Consider the following 21108-nt stretch of genomic DNA (forward strand, 5'->3'; position numbering starts at 1 on the left):
ATCCCGGCCAAAATCTCACAACCAGAGACCAAAAGTCAATGTCAAGAAGAACAGCATTATTTTAGAATAACTTTTATTCAACATCCACAAGATCCATTTACAATGACGAGAAAGAGATGAAGTATATCTATCTACCTTACACACACAAATATATACACAGCCCCTTTACATATTGGGCTCAGAAGAGGGCACGTGGGCCTAAAACAGCTGACGAGGGCAAATCTGGCACACTTTGGGTACATAAATAAATGAAAACTACATAAAGTGAATGCAGATGAATTACTTCAGATTCAGAGAGTCAACCATTGCAGTTCCACAATTCACTGAGGCATCATAAAGTGGTCAGAACACTTACAGCCATTCTGTATTTACATTCTATATGTATATTAAAGTTATTTTTTTCTTTTTTAAAGGGACAATCTGCAGTTGCATCAGAACCCAAAACATAAGCGGGTTGAACTCCAATGTTTGTAACCAAAGTAAATGTAAACAAACACTATGGGCTCATAACATTGTTTAAACTAGAATGTTGATAAAATGGGATGGTCAGTCCTTGCATCCATAGCTCTATGAATTGGAGCAGTTACACTTCGGCCCCATCCCTCAGCTTTTTACTAAAACAGGGGCAGGGAGGTTGCTTTGTTATTGTTTCAACTGCCGATTGTCACTTTAATGATACCACCTACCACAAAACATATGGGTTTTTAATACCACTAATATTCTGCTCAGGGAAAAGACTATAGGTCTAGTAGGATAAGATCTGCAACTAGTTGTGTAGTGGAGGGTGAACGCAGTTTAGGCACCTTTTTTATTTTGGCCAAGCATATACCCACCTTTTGCAGAAGAATGCATTGAAAGTATAGGGAGCTTCACTTTACTCACTGCGATCAGTTTGCCCACCACTACATCATTGTCTGTGACCAAAAGCAACCATTTATTTTCCCTCATAACTTTGATAACATATCAAATGCATGAGGCTTCCATGCCCAAAACTGCTACTGAAATGAAGCTGGGAAAGAACTACATCTGTTTGGCCTCTCTTGCTGAGGACTAATTCAGCACTTTCTTGATTGAAACAACTTACACTTTTAAAGGGGGCGAACTCACAATCTCAGACTGCAAATTGGGGGGGGGGGGGGGCATGAGGACAATATCTCTCAAATAAATGGCAACAAAAGGTGGGCATTTTGAGTTTGGGGTGTTAAAAATAATCTATCGACAGGCTTTTATCTCTGTTGACCAAGCTGCCATAAGGGAATGCCTGCCCAACAACGTCTTTGAGGTGTCAAAACCAAGAGGGATAACATAAAATGTGATTGTTGACTAAAACACAAATTCAGTGTGTAATTTTACATTGAGAAAGAGAAAATACTACAAAGGCCTCCACTCCATTGCACATCTTCATATAATACATATACATTTGTCCAACAAGGTTTGGGTCAATTCCATTTTAATTCAAGAAGTACACTGAAATCCTAATTCTCGTCAATGCTTTTCATTGAGGACAAAACATGGAATTAGAATTTGGTTAGCTTCCTGAATTAACTAGAATTTAAATGGAATTAAACCCAACCCTGATGTCTAACTGTCTCTGACTCGTCCACAGAGTCATCTAGGGTCCAGGGACTTGCCCTCCAGGACCAGCTTGATCTCTTTGGCATCCAGCGTTTCGTACGTTAGCAGAGCCTCAGCCAGCGTCTTGTGCTCGTCACTGTATGTCTTCAAGAGGTTTTTGGCTCGCTCATACGAGTCCTGAATAAGATAGAGAATGATCATTGAATGTGACAGAAAATCTGAGCAGCCTATAAAATATCAATTTTCAAAAGAAAGAGTGAATATTGAAAACAACTTCAGAATGTGGAATGATTATTGGTTGGTAAATACGATCCTTAACTAAATAGGATTTCATATGTGGTCTTACATGAGTAGTGGGGGGAGGTTGGGGAAGCTTACCTTGAGCAGGACCCTCACTTCCTTTTCGATGGCAGCCTGAGTCTCAGGGCTCTGTTTAGTCAGGTCAGCATAGGTCATGACACCAAGCTGAAACAATGGAGTTTAGTCCCAGGTTCGTGGCAAAATAATAATCATAAACGAACATCCTTGACTGTCTTGCACTTTTCTTTTCTGATAGCATCTTTATTGGGGGAAAATGGACTTACTTTGACACGTGGTTGTCTCACTTAGCGGCCTTTAGATGAATGCACTAACTGTAAGTAGCTCTGGATAAGAGCGTCCACAAAATGACTAAAAAGTCAAAGTAAAAACGAACACTTATGCAACAGCTACTCTGAACAGTGGATAAACAGCGGAGGGCGGCGTGGGTTGCCAGGTCTGTGGCACAGTAAATAAATCCCTAATTTAATGGTTGGCAGAGAAGGTTAAGTATATGATTGGAACAAAAGAGTTAGACGGCTGGAGGAGAGTGATAAATGACCCGCGAAGATTTAGGCTATCAACAAAAAACAAGTCCGTCCCGCTCACGAAATTGATCCCCCTTATGTGCTTCAAAATTAAAATTTGAACCAAGAATTGGGCTGTTTGAGCTGCACATAACCTCAGTAGACCTATGGACTGTGGATACGAGGTGGGTAGTAGATTAAATCTCTCCGTTTTGAGTCGGAACACAGGGCTGAGGAAAGGATTAGGACGAAAGTCTGGAATGTGTGGGCACATACACACCAGCCACATCGCTGAGACCCCTCCAATCATGTGCAAAGCCTGAGTATGGCATTTCTGCACAAAGGCAAATGCTACCTTCTTGGTTTACAGATATGGGCCTTAGGTGAATTGTTGAAAAAGCCTTGTGACACGATATTAAATGCATTATCTAATATGCAGACTACCAGAATAGTTATGAACGATTTGTGTCTTCAACAAATATCATCAATCCACCATTATATGCACATGAGGTATAATCCCTTACCTTGTCACTCATTCCAAACCTGGTCACCATCATCTTGGCTATTTTAGTTGCCCCGTCGAAGTCACTTGATGCTCCTGAAAAACAGAGCCACCACAATACAAGAGTAAGGATGAGATAGCACCTTTTTTTTTTCAATGGTTGAATCATAGAAATATCGATCATGCAAAATGTATTTTCATAGCAGACTTAGCAATACATTTAAGAACTGCTCTATACTGTAGTTCAGTTGGTAGAGTATAGCGGTTGCAATGCCAGGATAGTGGGTTCAATTCCCGGGACCATCTGTACGTAAAATGTATGCTCGCATGAATTTAAGTAACTTTGGAACAAAGCACCTACTAAATGGCATATATTAAAGCCTAACCAAACTAGGCTTTTCCTCACCGGTTGTGATGTAATCGTCGCCGAAGATGAGTTCCTCGGCCACGCGGCCGCCCATGCTGACGTCCATCTGGGCCAGGAGCTGAGCACGTGTCTCACTCCATCGGTCATTCTCTGGGAGCATGGACACCTGAACAGACAGATGACAAATTAGTTTGAGAGAGACCATCCATCTTAGGTAAACCATTGCTTAATCGTACTTCTCTGTTCCTCCTGAATTGTTTTAAGGCAGGCCCGGACGCCCCCTGGAGCTACAAACAGTTCTGCCAAAATTGAAATATTTAATAGAAGCAAACTTCTTTGAGTAAGTCCAGGGCAACCGCAGTAAGAGGGGGGCTAAGTCAGTGGTTCCCAAACTGTGCCCCACACCCCAATTTTTTTTTTTTTTAAAGGGAACTCAGTCCAGCTTTAAACTTACTTTTAACAGTTGTAATAGTAGAATGCACAAGGTGCAATTTCGAAATTGGGTAGTGCATCATCAGTTCCTCTTGTCGTGTTAGTCACTACATACCTCAGAAAGCTATTTATAAACTTGTTTATAACTATGCAGCTTTAAACCTGCAAAATACTCTCCACCAACAAGAGGGGTGTGAAAAGCGTGTGTCATGAACAGCGATTGTGCCCATAGAAACATTCATGGCGCGGGATGTTAATCAATGCTGGAAGGGGGGACCCAAGTGAAAAGGTTTGGGGAGCGGCTGAGCTAAGTAACAGTAGAGGGACAATGCACATATTCTGCAAGGTATTTTCCTGTATAATGGAGCACATTCTGAGATCCCTGTATATAAAAATATGGCTTAGCAATTCGAAACACGTATGAAATTTAACAAATTAACAATCAACATTTTTCTAATGATCTTACATGCATGCTGGTTGTTATTTTGTCAATGGCATTGCTAATCAGAGAAGTCATGTCAATGCAGGTGCAAACATTTTGTGAAGACATACCAGCGCTTCAAACACTTTTGGCCAATCAAAATGCAATGCCCAGTCCTACTCACATGTCCGAGAGTGGGTCCACGGGGCATGATGGTGGCCTTGTTAATGGGCATGGCATCTTTTGTGTAATACGCCACAATGGCGTGGCCTGACTCATGGTAGGCTGTGATTTGCTTGTTCTTCTTATCGATTTCCACACTCTTGCGCTCAGGACCTTCAGTATACAGAGAAAGGAATTTAGTCTATCATTAATAGTTCAAGAGTCCACCTTTTATTAAGTCAAACACTCAACATCACTCACATTACTGAGGTGCAGGTTTACTCCAGCATGTTTAACTGAATTCCAACCAGAGAGATAAGACTGCTCCTAATCCTAACAACAAGCATTACAGTTATCAAACTGTAGGTCCTATAAAAGTATGGAACAAACTGAAGCAAAGCCCACCTATCCCTCAGAAAATATCTGTCCTAGAGAACGAGGGACGTTCATTGACCTGACATTCTTACTGTCTAGATTAGAATGTCTCTAACGTTAAGCGCTCTCACATGGCAGGGTGTGTGTGTGTGTGTTTCTGAATCTGTATTTCTGTGAGTGTGTGACTACGTGCATGTGTGACTACCCACCCATGAGGATCTTGTCCTTGGAGAACTCCAGTTCCTTCATGGTGACCAGGTCCAGGCCATCCACCGCTGCTTTCAGGGCCGCCTGGTTCACGAGGTTCTCCAGCTCCGCCCCAGTGAACCCCACCGTCCCCCTGGCAATGATTTCTGCGTTCACGTCTGAATGAACAGAGACAAAAGGAGGCTAATGTCAGTCCAAAACAGTGGGCTCTTTCATGCAGGAATTCAGGGGGGCAGCCGTGACACCAAGTGATTGGAACCTCTCAATGAGGCTGCTAGGTTTACCATGGCTAAAATACATGAGTCAGTTGATATACTGTCTAAGCCAGGGGTTTCAAACCTCTCCTCCGGGAACCCCAGCCACTCCATGTATTTGAACTATTCCACAGCTAGCACACCTGATTCAACTTGTCAACTAATCATCAAGCCCTTCACTAGGTGAGCTAGTTCAGGGCTACAACTAAATTGTCAAACATCTGGGGATCCCCGAAGAGAGGTTTGAAAACCGCTAGTCTAAACAACCGATTTGAAACCTACTAGGATCCACTTTGATCTTCTGAAGGTACCAGTTGAGGATCTCTGTGCGTCCTTTCACGTCGGGCCGAGGGACCGTCACCTGCATGTCAAACCTCCCCGGTCTTATCAGCGCACTAACAAGAACAGGAGTAATGGGTTAATGATTCCATTGCTGACAGGTTGTATACATTTAGAACAAGGCAACTGCTCCAATCTCAAGTGTGTCAATGACAAACGCATTCTACAATCAAATGAAAAGCTGCTCTGTCAATGGGGCAAGCTTAAGAAATCTATTCAATCTGTAAAGCTGAAGGGTTACAGATTCCGCTCTATAAATTTACAGCAAATTTTCGATTGAGCCGACATGCAACCTGAACCGTGAATGCAGTCTCTGCTAAAGCGGGAATATTGTCTTTAAAATGTAAATCACGCTCTTGAACTGAACTTCAGTGATGCAGATTGAATAGAGCCCTGGGGAGGTGCTCTATTTTCGACTCCATTCAAAATGGGTTTGTTCCATTTACACCGCTTTTTTCCGGTCCCATGACCAGCTCTCAAGGAGAGAACTTTGAGGAGGATCATGGCCAAAGGCAGCATCTGATCTCTGGGCACATGGGAAGTGTAGTTCCCCCTGTGCAATTTGCTTCAGTTAAAGGGGCAAACAGTAGTTGCTACATCCATTTTCGGACACATTAATTTAACGTATCCACTGATTTTTGAAGAATATAACTTATGCCGCTTAGTTCAAATGTTGTACCCCATCAGAAACCAAAATATAAGCTTGCTGGGGAGAACGCTTTTTATCGTTTCAACTGCTGATTGCCGCTTTAAAGAGATACTTCAGGACTTTGCCAATGAAGCCCTTTATCTACTTCCCCAGAGTTTGATGAAAACGTGGATACCATTTTGATGTCTCACCGTGCACTTTGAAGGAAGTTGCTAGCTAGTTTTAGCGCAATTCCTAACTAGCACAATGACCGGAAGTCTATAGTAACTGTTAACATTGGCTCGCAAAACTACCTCCAACTTCCTTCAGACTGGATGCAGACATAAAAATGGTATCCATGAGTTCATCTGACTCGGGAAGTAGATAAAGGGCTTGATTGCCAAAATCCCGAAGTATCCCTTTAAGCACCAGCCTTATTCCCATGTGACCCACATTTCATGTGTGGTTTTGCATCTCTGAGCTGCTGAAATCCAGCAGTGTAAAAGCGACCCGTTGAACCATTAAGACTTGGCGGCCAGCCAGTCAGCCAGATCCTGACAAAGGGACCAAGTCGACTGGCTGGTGAAAAGCCCATAGAAACACCAGTTACTACACACTGTAAACATACTTATCCAAAGCCTCTGCAAAGTTTGTAGCGCCAATAACGATGACCCCTTCATTTGGTTTGAACCTGTAAAATATCAACACATTGAATAACGACCACGCAAGCCTTGTGATTAGCAACAGGGAAACTTAAGTCCAGCTTAATTTATCAAATTCGCCGATGCAACATATATATATATATATATTCAGAATTTTTCTTACCCATCCATCTCTGCCAGTAGCTGGTTGATGGTCTGTCTGGAGTAGGGGTGCATTGGTGACTCAATCCGCTTTCCCCCCACACTGTCAAGCTCATCAATGAAGATAACACAAGGTGCATTGGCTTTTGCCTCTTCTGCAGACCAAACAGAGGGAAAGATATTTATTTAGGAGGTTTCTTGATAGCTTCCTTTGCTCAATTCTTCTCGTTTGTGGACACTGATCAGAAAGGACTTGATAGGTGAAAGTCATGTGGTGGAAACCTCTCAAGTCCTTTCAGCTATCATCAAGAGTGACAGGGTGTAGGATGGTCAGTCAGTGAATTAACACAGCTTTTCATCTTTCCTGGGACTTACTGAAGAGGTTCCTGATGCGGCTAGCTCCAACACCAACAAACATTTCGTCAAATTCAGATCCCGAGGCATAGAAGAAGGGGACGTCGGCCTCCCCGGCTACAGCCCGAGCCAGGAGAGTCTTCCCTGTTCCCGGGGGGCCGATCAGGAGGATGCCTGACAGAACGAGAGAGGCCACAAATGAGCACAACATGGATACATTGAAGGAATGAAGCAATGGGTAAAGGGAAGACCCCTACAGATCGGGGTGCAAGAAATAAGTAGAAGGAAAGAAGCTTGTGTGAGCTGGCGCTGGATCCTGTTTCTGTAGCGTGAGGCAGCTTGATATACAAGTACACCCTCTGGACAGGACGCTAGTCTATCGTAAGGCCTTATCCTAAAACAGATCTCCTTAATGCTGAGTGCCAAGCAGAGACGCACCAGGTCCCATTTTTATTGTCTTTGGTAAGAGCTGCTGTCTTTTGTTTTGTTCTTGGCCTCAGCCGGGGATCGAACTCCCAACATTACAATCTTACAGCAGACACTAACTTCAAGGCAATAGCATATTCTAAACATTTACAGAAAGACAGACCAACAGACTACCTTTAGGCAGCTTCCCTCCCAGCACAGTGAACTTCTGGGGGTTCCTGAGGAACTCGACCACGTCCTGCAGTTCGTTCTTGGCCTCCTCCGCCCCCTTGACGTGCTCAAACGTCACACTCTTCACCTGGACTGGGTCCACTTGCGAGTCCAGGCCTGATGTGGTGCGGAACCTCACTGTACAGGACAGACCCACAGCAACTCAGTCAGACCAATGACAACACCTGGGAATCTCTATTCATCATGGAAACAATGCTAGACTATAATTTGCCATGAACTATTGTTTTTGCTCATACCACTTTCATCTTCCATACAAATGAATTGAAATAACCATTTACTATTCAATCATTCATTGTTTAATAACCAAAGGTTACATTTCTGCTAAATAGTCCAGCTAATTCCAGACAGCTGACTGATAATTAAAAATATATTTTTCAGCATGATGAGGCAAACAGCAGCACTTACAACTATTGCTCTTGATGAAGAAGCACAACACAAAAATCACAATAGGGTGATTCATGCAAGCGTAGGAATTGAATTGAAAACAAACCAGCATCAGAAAAGGAGCCTTTACCCGAGAGAAACGGGGTTCTTGACAGGCCGTAGATTCCCACGAGGAGGAGGACCAATAGAATCAGCCTGGTCCTCCTTAGTGAGTCTGTCAATGGAAGATAGAAATATATAAATGTGATACTTCCAAGTGATTTAGTTCAACTCCGCAGTGCCACCTTGTGATCACTTCGTGGAACTGCTAGTAGTGACCATGGGCTTAGTGCTTCACTGTAACTGGCAGTCATGATTGAAAAATCTGCTAGGAGCAAAGGTATGGTTCAAATGAGCTGTCTACACTTTAAAATATTTCTCAAAAAAAGGGTCAATCTACATCACATGTTTTACTTTGAAAATAATCATATTTACCTATTAATTCTTGAAGAATATAACTTACAAATGCCTCATGAGCTTAGTTCAACTGCCGTACGCCATCAAAACGCAAAATATAAGATTGTTTAATTCCATTGTTTACAAACAATAATTGTAAAAAATGTATAGCCTCAAAACATTGTCAAAACTATAATGTTGATGTCATGGATGGTCAATCATTGCATCTTTAGTCTATGAATTTGAGTGGTTACATTTCTCCAGCCCCATCCCTCAGCTGTTTACTAAAAACAGTGGCGGGGTGTCTGCTTTGTTATTGTTTCAACTTTGTCCCTTTTATAAAATGTTTTATTAAAATTTAAAAAACTTCCTGTTAGTCACTCTAGGAAGGGCATAATGCTGAGAGACTAAGAAGTAAATGTATTTATGTGATGTATGAAGAGAGTTGTGCGACGTGCCTTGTGTCCTCTGAGTGAAGGCCTGGGACTTCATGAAACCCTCTGTGAAGCCAGACTTGAAAGCATCTTGTTGGTCACCTGGCAGGTTCTTCAACTTTACCACTTGGTCAAGACTCTCTGCCTCTGGGGCCTTGTCTGGTCTCAGGAGGAGACCCTGTGACAGTGTGTGCGTGTTGTGAGAGAGTGGGAAAGAGAGCATAATGTATGCGTGTCAGCAGGTTAGTATGCGAGAGAAAAAGAGGGGGGGGAAGAGGTTGAATATGAAACAATGGGATTAATGGTCACAAGACATAAAAATGGGTCTTTCCACGTGAGGGAGCGCAGTTAAAAAATAAAATAGAAAGTGAAAAATTGTCCACTACACCATAAAGAACAAGGACTACTGCCACAGAGAGATTGGGTTTTGCCTATGAAACTAACTCTAAAACGATGTTACAATTTTATAACATATCCCAGTAAAGTCCATCTTCACTTTGCAGGGAAACAAACATTTAGTGTGTTCGGTAAAATTGAAGACAACCGAACAGATACAGTGGGTTCATGCCAAACTCTGTCCAAGAGGACATTTGGAGAGTGGATGTGTGACTTATGTAGTGTAACACTGGCTGACCTTCATGAAGGTTGTGGTGTACCCCTCTGGTTCCGCCGGCCCCACGTAACCAGACTGCACACGTCTGCTCTTCCTCAGAGTCTTGAAGCCTCGGTTCTGGACCCTTACTGAGTGAGAGAGACCAAACAAAATTAATTTCACTATGGTGTGTCACAGGGGGGAAAATATCACTTTTTTAAGGGGGGGGGGGGGGGGGGGGGGGGGGTGTTTCACTTCCGGACCAATGGAATGCTATAAAATGTGGAAACTACCCTAACCCAAGACACCCAGTATTGCAAAACAAACAACGCGAGGTAGGTCAGGATCTTGGAATGTGGTTTGTCCCAGAACATCTAATAGTGTAGAGCCCTGTGTTTTGCGCAAATAAAGTGGTAATCCTAACTGACCTAAAACAGGGAATTTTTACTAGGATTAAAATGTCAGAAATTGTGAAAAACTGAGTTTACATGTAGTAGGCTAAGGTGTATGTAAAATTCCAACTTCTACTGTATGTATGTAAAAAATATATGTTGGATTGGAAATGAAGATAATTACATTGATGGAAGCACCAATCTGCAATATTAAAGCTGATCCACCCCTTAAAATACAATTTTTAAAACAGTTAACACTACTACATGCCATATTATGTTAACGTGATGCAGCCTAGACTCCCAGTGCAGACTAGTGGAGTAGGCACTAGACAACGACCTATAATCAGCTAAGCCGATATTGGCCTTTTCTAGTCCCTTCACATAGGAAAACTGCTGCTATGCCAGCCGCCACTGTACAATGTGGAGGAATGTCTAGCTGGGAAAATCAGCAGCAAGCTAGTTCATTCTTCAACAGAAAGGTACAGTATTGAGAAAGAAATGAATTTACACCGTGACCAATTTGTTGCAAATATTAGTTTAGTTTCATTCACTAATAATGCTTGCAATAAGCTAGCTAAGCAGATAGCTATGTCACCTGTTAGCAAAAATTACAATAACTAACCCTTTCATCTGTGGTTTTAGCTAGCTAGCTATATTAGCTACTATGCTAGCTAGCCAAAATATCAGATGGCAACAAGCCATCTGACTTGCGGTGTAACGTTAGCTATTTGCTGGTGTGCTGATCTGAACTAGAGGTCGACCGATTAATCGGAATGGCCGATTAATTAGGGCCGGTTTCAAGTTTTCATAACAATCGATTTCCAATGATTTTTTTAATTCAATGTTTTTACTTTTTTTGTATACCTTTTATTTAACTAGGCAAGTCAGTTAAGAACACATTCTTATTTTCAATGACTGCATAGGAACTGTGGGTTAACTGCCTTGTTCAGGGGCAGAACGACATATTTTCACCTTGTCAGCTCAGGGGTTCAATCTTGCAACCGCACAGTTAACTAGTCCAACGCTCTAACCATTGCACTCCACGAGTAATCTGCCTGTTACGCGAATGCAGTAGAAGCCAAGGTAAATTGCTAGCTAGCATTAAACTTATCTTATAAAAAAAACAATCAATCATAATAACTAGTTATAACTACTAATCCAGTTTAGCAGGCAATATTAACCAGGTGAAATTGTGTCATTTCTCTTGCGTTCATTGCACGCAGAGTCATGGTATATGCAAGTTTGGGCTGCCTGGCTCATTCCGAACTAATTTGTCAGAATTTTATGTAATTATGACGTACATTGAAGGTTGTGCAACGTAACAAGGATATTTAGACTGATGGAATGGTTCCGTATTTCACTGAAATAATAAACGTTTTCTTTTCGAAATGATAGTTTCCGGATTTGATCATATTAATGACCAAAGGCTCGTATTTCTGTGTGTTATGTTATAATCAAGTCTGATTTGATAGAGCAGTCTGAGCAGCAGCAGGCTCGTTATCATTCATTCAAACAGCACTTTTGTGCGTTTTACCAGTAGCTCATTGCAAGCACAGCGCTGTTTATGACTTCAAGCCTATCAGCCTAATGGCTGGTGTATCCAATGTGAAATGGCTAGCTAGTTAGCTGGGTGTGCGCTAATACTGTTTCAAACGTCACTCGCTTTTAGATTTGGAGTAGTTATTCCCCTTGCGCTGCAAGGGCCGAGGCTTTTGTGGAGCGATGCTTCGAGTGTGGCTGTTGTCGATGTGTTCCTGGTTCGAGCCCAGGTAGGGGCGAGGAGGGGGACGGAAACTATACTGTTACACTGGCAATACTATAGTGCCTATAAGAACATCCAATAGTCAAAGATATTTGAAATACAAATGGTGGAGAGAGAGTCCTATAAATACTATATTAACTACAACCTAAAACCTCTTACCTTGGAATATTGAAGTCTCATGTTAAAAGGAACCACCAACTTTCATATGTTCTCATGTTCTGAGCAAGGAACTTAAACATTAGCATTTTTACATGGCACATATTACTTTCTTCTCCAACACTGTTTTTGCATTATTTAAACCAAATTGAACATGTTTCATTATTTATTTGAGGCTAAATAGATTTTATTGATGTTTTATATTAAGTTAAAATAAGTGTTCAGTATTGTAATTGTCATCATTACTACTACTACAAAAAAAACAACAACAACTCGGCTGATTAATCGGTATCGGCATTTTTGGTCCTCCAATAATCGGTATCGGCGTTGAAAAATCAGAAATCGGTCGACCTCTAATCTGAACAGCCGCAATCATATCCGTAAATTGACCGTTTATAGTCAGATTACAGGCGTGACATGCTGGAGTGATGCTTCTACAGAAATGTTGATCAGTAGGCTAATACAAGTCCCAAATGGAAGGGAAACAGATTGTCATCTATAGCACCATAGATTCCACTGATCAGCCAAAACAAGCTCAATAATTCAATGCATGCAGACACTCCTATTTAATATGCATTCACCTGTAAGAAGGCCTATGCCGTCTTAATTTACACAGTTTATCAAGAGATTTACCATTCAAATAACAATGACGTATACTGAACAGAAATATAAACGCAACTTGTAAAGTGTTGTACCCAAGTTTCATGAGCTGAAATAAAATATCCCAGAACTGTTCCATATGCACAAAAAGCTTATTTCTCTAAAATGTTGTGCACAAATGTATTTACATCCCTATTAGTGAGCCTCTCTCCTTTGCCAAGAATCCAGCCACCTGTCAAGTGTGGCATATCAAGAAGCTGATTAAACAGCATGAAATAAAAAGCCACAGATGTCTCAAGTTTGCGGGACATTGGCATGCTGACTGCAGGAACGTCCAAGAACTATTGCCAGATAATTTAATGTTAATATCTCTACCATAAGCTGCCTCCAATGTTATTTTAGAGAATTTGGCAGCACGTTCAACCAGCCTCAGACCATGTCTAACGGCAGCCCAGGACCTCCACAGCTTCTTCACCTGCGGTGAAACTGAAGAGTATTTCTATCTGTAATAAAAGCCTTTTTGTGGGGGAAAACTCATTCTGATTGGCTGGGCCTGGCTCCCAGTGGGTGGGCCTATGTCCTACCATGCCCACCCATGGCTGCACCCCTTGCCCAGTCATGTAAAATCTATAGATTAGGGCCAAATTTATTTATTTCAATTGCCCAATTCCTCCTATTAACTAAATCAGTAAAATGTTTAAAATGTGTGCATTTTGCTATATATTTTTATTCAGTATTGTTAGATTGGTAAAAACTAAGTCAAATGTATAGTTTGATTAGAAAATTCCCATGAGGGTTGCTGGGTCCATTCCACAGATGAGGACCACAGTTATGGTTCCTTACCAGGCCAGTACTGGAGCTCTGAACAGACGACTTGTAGAGGACTCTGGTTTGGTCTGTGGAACATAGGCAATCCAAAAACACCCAACTTTGCATTTGACAACCCTATGGAAATTAATACAAAAAGGTCAACATAAGATTACCACAAATACACAAGTGTTAATGACTGCTTGTGATAATATTACTGCAAATATACCACCATTCCTGATACACAAAGGAAACTGTTGAGAGTGAAAACACAGCAGTGTTGCAGTCCTTGACACAAACCGCTATGCCTGGCACCTACTACCACACCACGTTCAAAGGCTCTTACATTTTTGTCTTGCCCATTCACCCTCTGAATGGCACACACATAATCCATGTCTCAATTGTCTCAGGGTTTAGCAATCCTTCTTTAATCTGATTATCTACACTGATTGGATTTAACAAGTGACATCAATAAGGGATCATAGCTTTCACCTGGTCAGTTGTCATGGAAAGAACAGGTGTTCTTAATCTTTTGTATACTCAGTGTACACCCAACCACAAACCTCCTCACCATGTTTGTTGTGGAAGAAAGATTCTGCGGAGACATGGGACGTCCTCCATCTTGAGGTGGCTGGGCCGTCCTCCGAGCCCAGTGAGGGCAGTAACCTGTTCAGCAGCTCATCCAACTGTCCCACCCTCAGGTCTGATAGACCCAGGTCCCTCAGGTTCACAGCGGGCTGTGGGGACAGGAAGTCAGTGTGAAGGACACAACTGTAATAATGACATAGCGTTAGCTAGCCTGGTCCCTGATCTGTTAGTGGTGTGTGCATAGCCAACTCACGACCACAGGGGTTGCCTTTTGCAACCCGTACCCTAGCTTACTGTTCCCTCATTTAATAGTAATTGGAATTTAAAGGGGGTGGTCAAAGGTAGCACCATTTGGTAGATAATTTGGTCTGATGGCAATCCAGTACAGTATGATAGAATATAGTAAAAAGATGGCTATAGAATAAAGTCATGAGATCAAGGCTAAGTTGAACCCTTTGAACTGAAATGGGGCTACATAACTAATGTCCTAAGAGGCTGAAATAGCACGTATGTTGGCACTCATCCAAGTGAAACACAAGATAGTACTCAATGCTGGGGACCTATGTTATGTATAAGCCCTTGATCATGAATCAGTTTCATTACATTACACATAAGAGTCATTGGACAAAGGCATCTTCTGTACAGGGGAGTTTTGTTAAGAGCCCCAATGCTCAATTTGAACATTAACACGTGTCGCTTACGGAATGGTTTTGGAAGCATATATCAGCGAGAAATCATACATTTAAATTGATACACACCTTGATAGGGTTAGTGTTCCGACATTGCCATAATCTCCATGTTACAGCGCTTGTTTATTGAAAACAGACAAGAAGACCTGTGCTAATTAGTCATCTAGCATGCTCCGAACACCTGTGTGTGAGCATAACACGGGCAGTGTAGCAGAAATGTAGTTGTCAGATGGAGGCACCCATAGCTGTATGGATCTGTGCAAAACTGCTACAGTAAGAGTATATTTTTTATTTTAAGGATTCTTTTCTACCTGAAGAAAGATAAGGACCATATGCTTTAAAAAAGCCACACCGCAAGTGATGACTACTGACGTTTCTAAACATTTTAACAAAGAGACGGGATTGTAGATCACGTGAGCTAGTTGTGGGCAAAGCTAATGGCTGAAAACTGTAGGGAGTGGGCAGAATGCCGCCTCGAGTTTGAGAGTTAGTTATGTATATGTTGTTCCATGCTATTAATATTCAAGGTCGTTGTCTAGCAGTGATGTGGGAGTGTCGCCACCTATGTAAGCCAGGCTAAGAAATTATGTGCTGCTGCATTTGTAAGGGACTTTCCTCAGGCCGAGTTACAACAGATAATGAAAGTTCTCTTGTACGAGCCCAAACATCTGCAAATATGTTTGACTCCAGCGGCCATGATGATCTCTAGCCAAATGACGAGGAAAAATAACACCAGCACATTGGAGTACTGTGAGTGAGATATCTGCAATGAAGCTGATATCTGCAATGAAGCTGTAGTGGCCAAGTATCATGATAATGATACGTTTAGTGAAAGTCACACATTATATCTTTAACCTCAACATAGACACGTGTTCGCTTGCGGAGCTACGCCAAGCCCGTAAGATCTGGTAGCACTATACACACACGATGGGTGTATTCATTACCCATTCTGTTGCAAAACAGGTTTTTTTTTTTAAAGGAAGCAAACGGAACAAAATGGGGAGATACCTACCTGAATTTGTCCCATTGAAACATTTTTTTTAGACTAATGATTACACCCCAGGAGTAAAAAACAAAAAACCTTTTATGCATGTTACACATTAGTCAGTCCAAAGTCAAACTGGGGCTCCTGAGGATAGTGTATGGGGTTTGGGCTAGTTGTGTAGCTAAGCTGCTTTCATGCAAGCTACAGCGCGAAGGTTGACACAGCTTGTGTAAATTGAGAGGCTTCTCCAGTCAGAGGGAGAACTGCAACAGTGTTTCGCCAGAAATAGGCAGAGGGTATAACAAGAGGAATCCCTTATAACTGTTTACCACGAAGTAGGCTTATTTTATGGGCAAGACTAAGGGGACTTTTCTAACCAGCATCCTATTGATAGCCTGACTAGCCAAAATCTATGACTGACCCTTACCTTAACCAAAGCCCTAACCTTAATCCTAACCTAATTTTAATTGGAAAATAAAATATTACAGACCTGCCAACCCTGTCCAACTTTTTAGAGTACCCGATGCAAGCAGCAAATTGGAGATTCAACACGCGCTCAGCACACGCCGAATTGGGGATCCCTTTTGCCACTGCACGCTCATGCACGCACTGTTTGAGAGTCTGATTGCAATTATAGAAATGCACCAAATCAAGTCCATAAAAGGTTGGAATACTTGACGGCATTCCATTTACACATATGGTAAAAGTCACTAACAAGATCTAATTAGAAACACAGAAAGGGCCTTTATTCTTGGAGTTTATTAAAACATTTATTAAACAAATAATAATGGGGCGGCAGGTAGCCTAGTGGTTAGAGCGTTGAGCAGGTAACCGAAAGGTTTCTAAGATCGAATTTCCGAGCTGAAAATATACAAATCTGTCCTTCTGCCACTAAACAAGGCAGTTAACCCACTTAACTGCCTTGTTCTTAACTGACTTGCCTAGTTAAATAACAATGAAAAAAAATAAAACAAGTTATTTGTTTAGGTACAAAATGTACAAACGTCTTATCCAAGATTAAAAAAATATGTTTAAAGCAGAGCATCAGTATCAAATAAACATGTTATCCATAATACGAACGAAAAAGCTATGATAGGAAACAGTGGGTGAGAACAAATCTTCTGGAGACCTTCAAAATGTTCAGGAAATCATTTTCTCAACAGATTTGCCTGGTAGCTAGCAGATTTAACCTTACGCAGCAGGTCATCTGGGTAGACTTCTCTGTGGAAAACAGTTCCTCTGACAGCTTTACTGACTGGCTGCAATAACAAGGACTTGCTACATTAGCTGCTCATTTTGTTATTGCATGGGACCTATGCTTACTTGTTTTTCATGAGCACATGTGCTTAGACAAACCTCTCAAACAGGGCCAATCACTAAGGCCAGCTCACAAGTTTTGTTTTTTTTAGACACAGATCCGAATCAACACAAAGCAAAACCATTTTGAAAACAAAAACAAATGGTCACATCGACAGACTGCAAACTGGCTACACAAAGCATAAGTAGGCTACCGCAAAGCAGATCTGAACGCTGTTCGCTAGAAGAGTCTGCTGTTACTGCCTATGTGAAAGGCGCCTATTGTACAGTGCCTTGCGAAAGTATTCGGCCCCCTTGAACTTTGCGACCTTTTGCCACATTTCAGGCTTCAAACATAAAGATATAAAACTGTATTTTTTTGTGAAGAATCAACAACAAGTGGGACACAATCATGAAGAGGAACGACATTTATTGGATATTTCAAACTTTTTTAACAAATCAAAAACTGAAAAATTGGGCGTGCAAAATTATTCAGCCCCTTTACTTTCAGTGCAGCAAACTCTCTCCAGAAGTTCAGTGAGGATCTCTGAATGATCCAATGTTGACCTAAATGACTAATGATGATAAATACAATCCACCTGTGTGTAATCAAGTCTCCGTATAAATGCACCTGCACTGTGATAGTCTCAGAGGCCGTTAAAAGCGCAGAGAGCATCATGAAGAACAAGGAACACACCAGGCAGGTCCGAGATACTGTTGTGAAGAAGTTTAAAGCATGATTTGGATACAAAAAGATTTCCCAAGCTTTAAACATCCCAAGGAGCACTGTGCAAGCGATAATATTGAAATGGAAGGAGTATCAGACCACTGCAAATCTACCAAGACCTGGCCGTCCCTCTAAACTTCAGCTCATACAAGGAGAAGACTGATCAGAGATGCAGCCAAGAGGCCCATGATCACTCTGGATGAACTGCAGAGATCTACAGCTGAGGTGGGAGACTCTGTCCATAGGACAACAATCAGTCATATATTGCACAAATCTGGCCTTTATGGAAGAGTGGCAAGAAGAAAGCCATTTCTTAAAGATATCCATAAAAAGTGTTGTTTAAAGTTTGCCACAAGCCACCTGGGAGACACACCAAACATGTGGAAGAAGGTGCTCTGGTCAGATGAAACCAAAATTGAACTTTTTGGCAACAATGCAAAACGTTATGTTTGGCGTAAAAGCAACACAGCTCATCACCCTGAACACTGTCAAACATGGTGGTGGCAGCATCATGGTTTGGGCCTGCTTTTCTTCAGCAGGGACAGGGAAGATGGTTAAAATTGATGGGAAGATGGATGGAGCCAAATACAGGACCATTCTGGAAGAAAACCTGATGGAGTCTGCAAAAGACCTAAGACTGGGACGGAGATTTGTCTTCCAACAAGACAATGATCCAAAACATAAAGCAAAATCTACAATGGAATGGTTCAAAAATAAACATATCCCGGTGTTAGAATGGCCAAGTCAAAGTCCAGACCTGAATCCAATCGAGAATCTGTGGAAAGAACTGAAAACTGCTGTTCACAAATGCTCTCCATCCAACCTCACTGAGCTCGAGCTGTTTTGCAAGGAGGAATGGGAAAAAATGTCAGTCTCTCGATGTGCAAAACTGATAGAGACATACCCCAAGCGACTTACAGCTGTAATCGCAGCAAAAGGTGGCGCTACAAAGTATTAACTTAAGGGGCTGAATCATTTTGCACGCCCAATTTTTCAGTTTTTGATTTGTTAAAAAAGTTTGAAATATCCAATAAATGTCGTTCCTCTTCATGATTGTGTCCCACTTGTTGTTGATTCTTCACAAAAAAATACAGTTTTATATCTTTATGTTTGAAGCCTGAAATGTGGCAAAAGGTCGCAAAGTTCAAGGGGGCCGAATACTTTCGCAAGGCACTGTACAATAGGCGCCTTTCACATAGGCAGTAACAGCAGACTCTTCTAGCGAACAGCGTTCAGATCTGCTGGCACTTTAGAGCACACTGAATGTCCATCTTATGTTCGCTAACATTAGCTTGAAACAATTAGTGTTTACCTTTCCACAACACATGGAGTCGAAATGGGATTTGTCCATGTGTTAACGTACAGCTGACAGTCGGCAAACTCAGCATCACAACAAACAGACACGGGGTAGCTACGCCGAATAATGATGTATTAATCTCCATGTCCATTTACACAAACTCCGTACATGTCTGTGTGTTGCAGCTCGAGAATCGGGATGCTAGATTTAATCAGGGGATACATTTTTTATTCAAATTGAAAAAATATATATGTATATATTTTTTTAAACAGGCCAGTTTCATTTCTGCGTACTTTTAACTCGGATGTCGTACATGGACAGAGAATTGCGTAGTTGGTACGCAAAATGCGTGCATGTTGGCAGGTCCGGAAGTCAGCCAAGTCCCCTTAGTTTACCTCTGTGAGCAGCGGGTCCTGCTCTGGTGTGACATCTTTTTGCAGACCCTGGACAGAAGCTGTTGCCTTGGAGCTGGCTGAATTCTTCAGGGAATGAAGCGCATTGATGAGTTGGCCAATGAGTTGACTTGTTACCTAGGAGACAGACCAGAGAGATGGAGACATTGGAAATTCATGAGACATACATGACTTGTGTTGGCATATTGTTCTGATAAACAACAGTACTGGTGTGGATAACTGTCAAGTTGTAGGCTATGCATCTACGTACTACTAGTCAGTAGCTTCCCTATAACGTTAACCAACTGACCTGTTTTGACATCTGGGGATATTCATTTATACTGTGTTAAACATTTTCTACATTCTCATGCAATTGACAGAGTGGTCGGTTATGACATCAGTATTGTCATTCACAGGCAGGTGCAAGTCAAGCTATGCAAAAAAAAAAAAAAAAATCAAGCTATGCTGTAACCGCAATAGCTGGATTATACAATTGATTGATATTATACTATGGCATAACCAAATAACGTTTGTCAGCTAGTTGGCTAACTAGTTAACCTAACGTATATTACAAGCTAACGTTAGTTAACTAAATACTGTAGCTTGAAATAAACTAGCTAACGTTGGCTAGCTGGCCAATTTAACTTTGTCGTTACTAGACTCACTACGCTAGTTGGGAACTACGTTAACTGGCTAGTTGGCTAGCTACGAAGTGCTGAAGTTGGTGGCTAACTAGATAACCGTCTGGTGCGGTGGACCAGCTGGTGACAGCTAGCTAATGCTAACTTGTACCTCATTGTTAGCATTATAGCCTGGTCCACCAGGCTAGCTAGCTAAATAAGCTTGTTAAGATAACTAGACATTTAGACTTACGGCTAACTTAAATATATAACTTTAACAGCTAACTACATGTGTTGTCGCTTATATCTAGATAATTTAGTTAGCTGCTAGCACTTTCAAGCAGCTAGCTAACGTAGCTAGGTTATATCAGTCAGCTAACGTTAACAGTAGCTAACTATGATAGCTAATCACTGTGAGTGTCAACTGCTTTACCTGTGGCTGGAACGTCGTCGAGAAAGAAAACATTATCACAGCAACTTGAGGGTTGGTATGTGAAGACAGACCCTCAATGTTACTGAATATACCAACTCCTCCTGGGCACGGTCCTTTTTTTCTCTCCTGTGACTCAACTAGGTACTTTCTGATGAAAATGGCTTCTCAAAGGTCAACAACGTTAAGTGACGCACGTCTGTAAGAAATTACTACCGGTTGGAACCAACGATGTATATAAACCTTGGATAGCGTTTGCCACCGGTGGAATAAACAAACATACAATCAATAATACAGTAGAAAAATCTATATACAGCATGTGCAAATGAGGTAGGATAAGAGAGGTAAGGCAATAAATAGGCCATGGTGGCGAAGTAATTACAATATAGCAATTAAACACTGGAATGGTAGGATGTGCAGAAGATGCATGTGCAAGTAGAGGTTCTGGGGTGCAAAGGAGCAAGATAAATAAATAAATACAGTATAGGGATGAGATAGAATGAATGTGCTATTTACAGATGAGCTATGTACAGGTGCAGGGATCTGGGAGCTGCTCTGATAGCTGGTGCTTAAAGCTAGTGAGGGAGGTAAGAGTATCCAGATTCAGAGATGTTTTAATTTA

General features: G+C 41.6%; 1 protein-coding gene across 2 annotated transcripts; it reads right to left on the reverse strand.

Moving 5' to 3' along the window:
• Nucleotides 1–56: 56 nt before the first annotated feature.
• Nucleotides 57–20679, reverse strand: LOC110489819 (ATP-dependent zinc metalloprotease YME1L1). 2 transcript variants are annotated; one of them, XM_021562747.2, is made up of 18 exons: nt 20490–20679; nt 19440–19574; nt 14034–14199; nt 13499–13600; nt 9788–9894; nt 9178–9331; nt 8415–8498; nt 7844–8017; nt 7265–7417; nt 6912–7044; nt 6715–6777; nt 5402–5514; nt 4868–5023; nt 4306–4457; nt 3308–3434; nt 2924–2997; nt 1954–2040; nt 57–1752 (listed from the first exon to the last, which is right to left on the reverse strand). In XM_021562747.2, exons 1-18 carry the CDS (start codon nt 20520–20522, stop codon nt 1609–1611), a joined length of 2157 nt encoding a protein of 718 aa, XP_021418422.1. In that variant the 5' UTR covers nt 20523–20679; the 3' UTR covers nt 57–1608. The 2 variants fall into 2 exon arrangements, with proteins under 2 accessions (XP_021418422.1, XP_021418421.1); XM_021562746.2 differs by having other exon boundaries at nt 8391–8498.
• Between the last annotated feature and the right edge of the window lie 429 nt (nt 20680–21108).

Source organism: Oncorhynchus mykiss, chromosome 15, assembly GCF_013265735.2.
Source record: "Oncorhynchus mykiss isolate Arlee chromosome 15, USDA_OmykA_1.1, whole genome shotgun sequence".
Classification (NCBI taxonomy): Eukaryota; Metazoa; Chordata; class Actinopteri; order Salmoniformes; family Salmonidae; genus Oncorhynchus; species Oncorhynchus mykiss.

Bases quoted from the DNA above. Each gene is read 5' to 3' on its own strand.
- LOC110489819 (XM_021562746.2), bottom strand. From the start codon at position 20,522: ATGTTTTCTTTCTCGACGACGTTCCAGCCACAG. The intron at 8,499-9,177 runs GCACGTCGCACA...TTCCATTGACAG, and splicing joins CTTCACTCAGAGGACACAAG to ACTCACTAAGGAGGACCAGG. The intron at 7,418-7,843 runs GTAGTCTGTTGG...TCGTTCTGTCAG, and splicing joins GGGAGGGAAGCTGCCTAAAG to GCATCCTCCTGATCGGCCCC.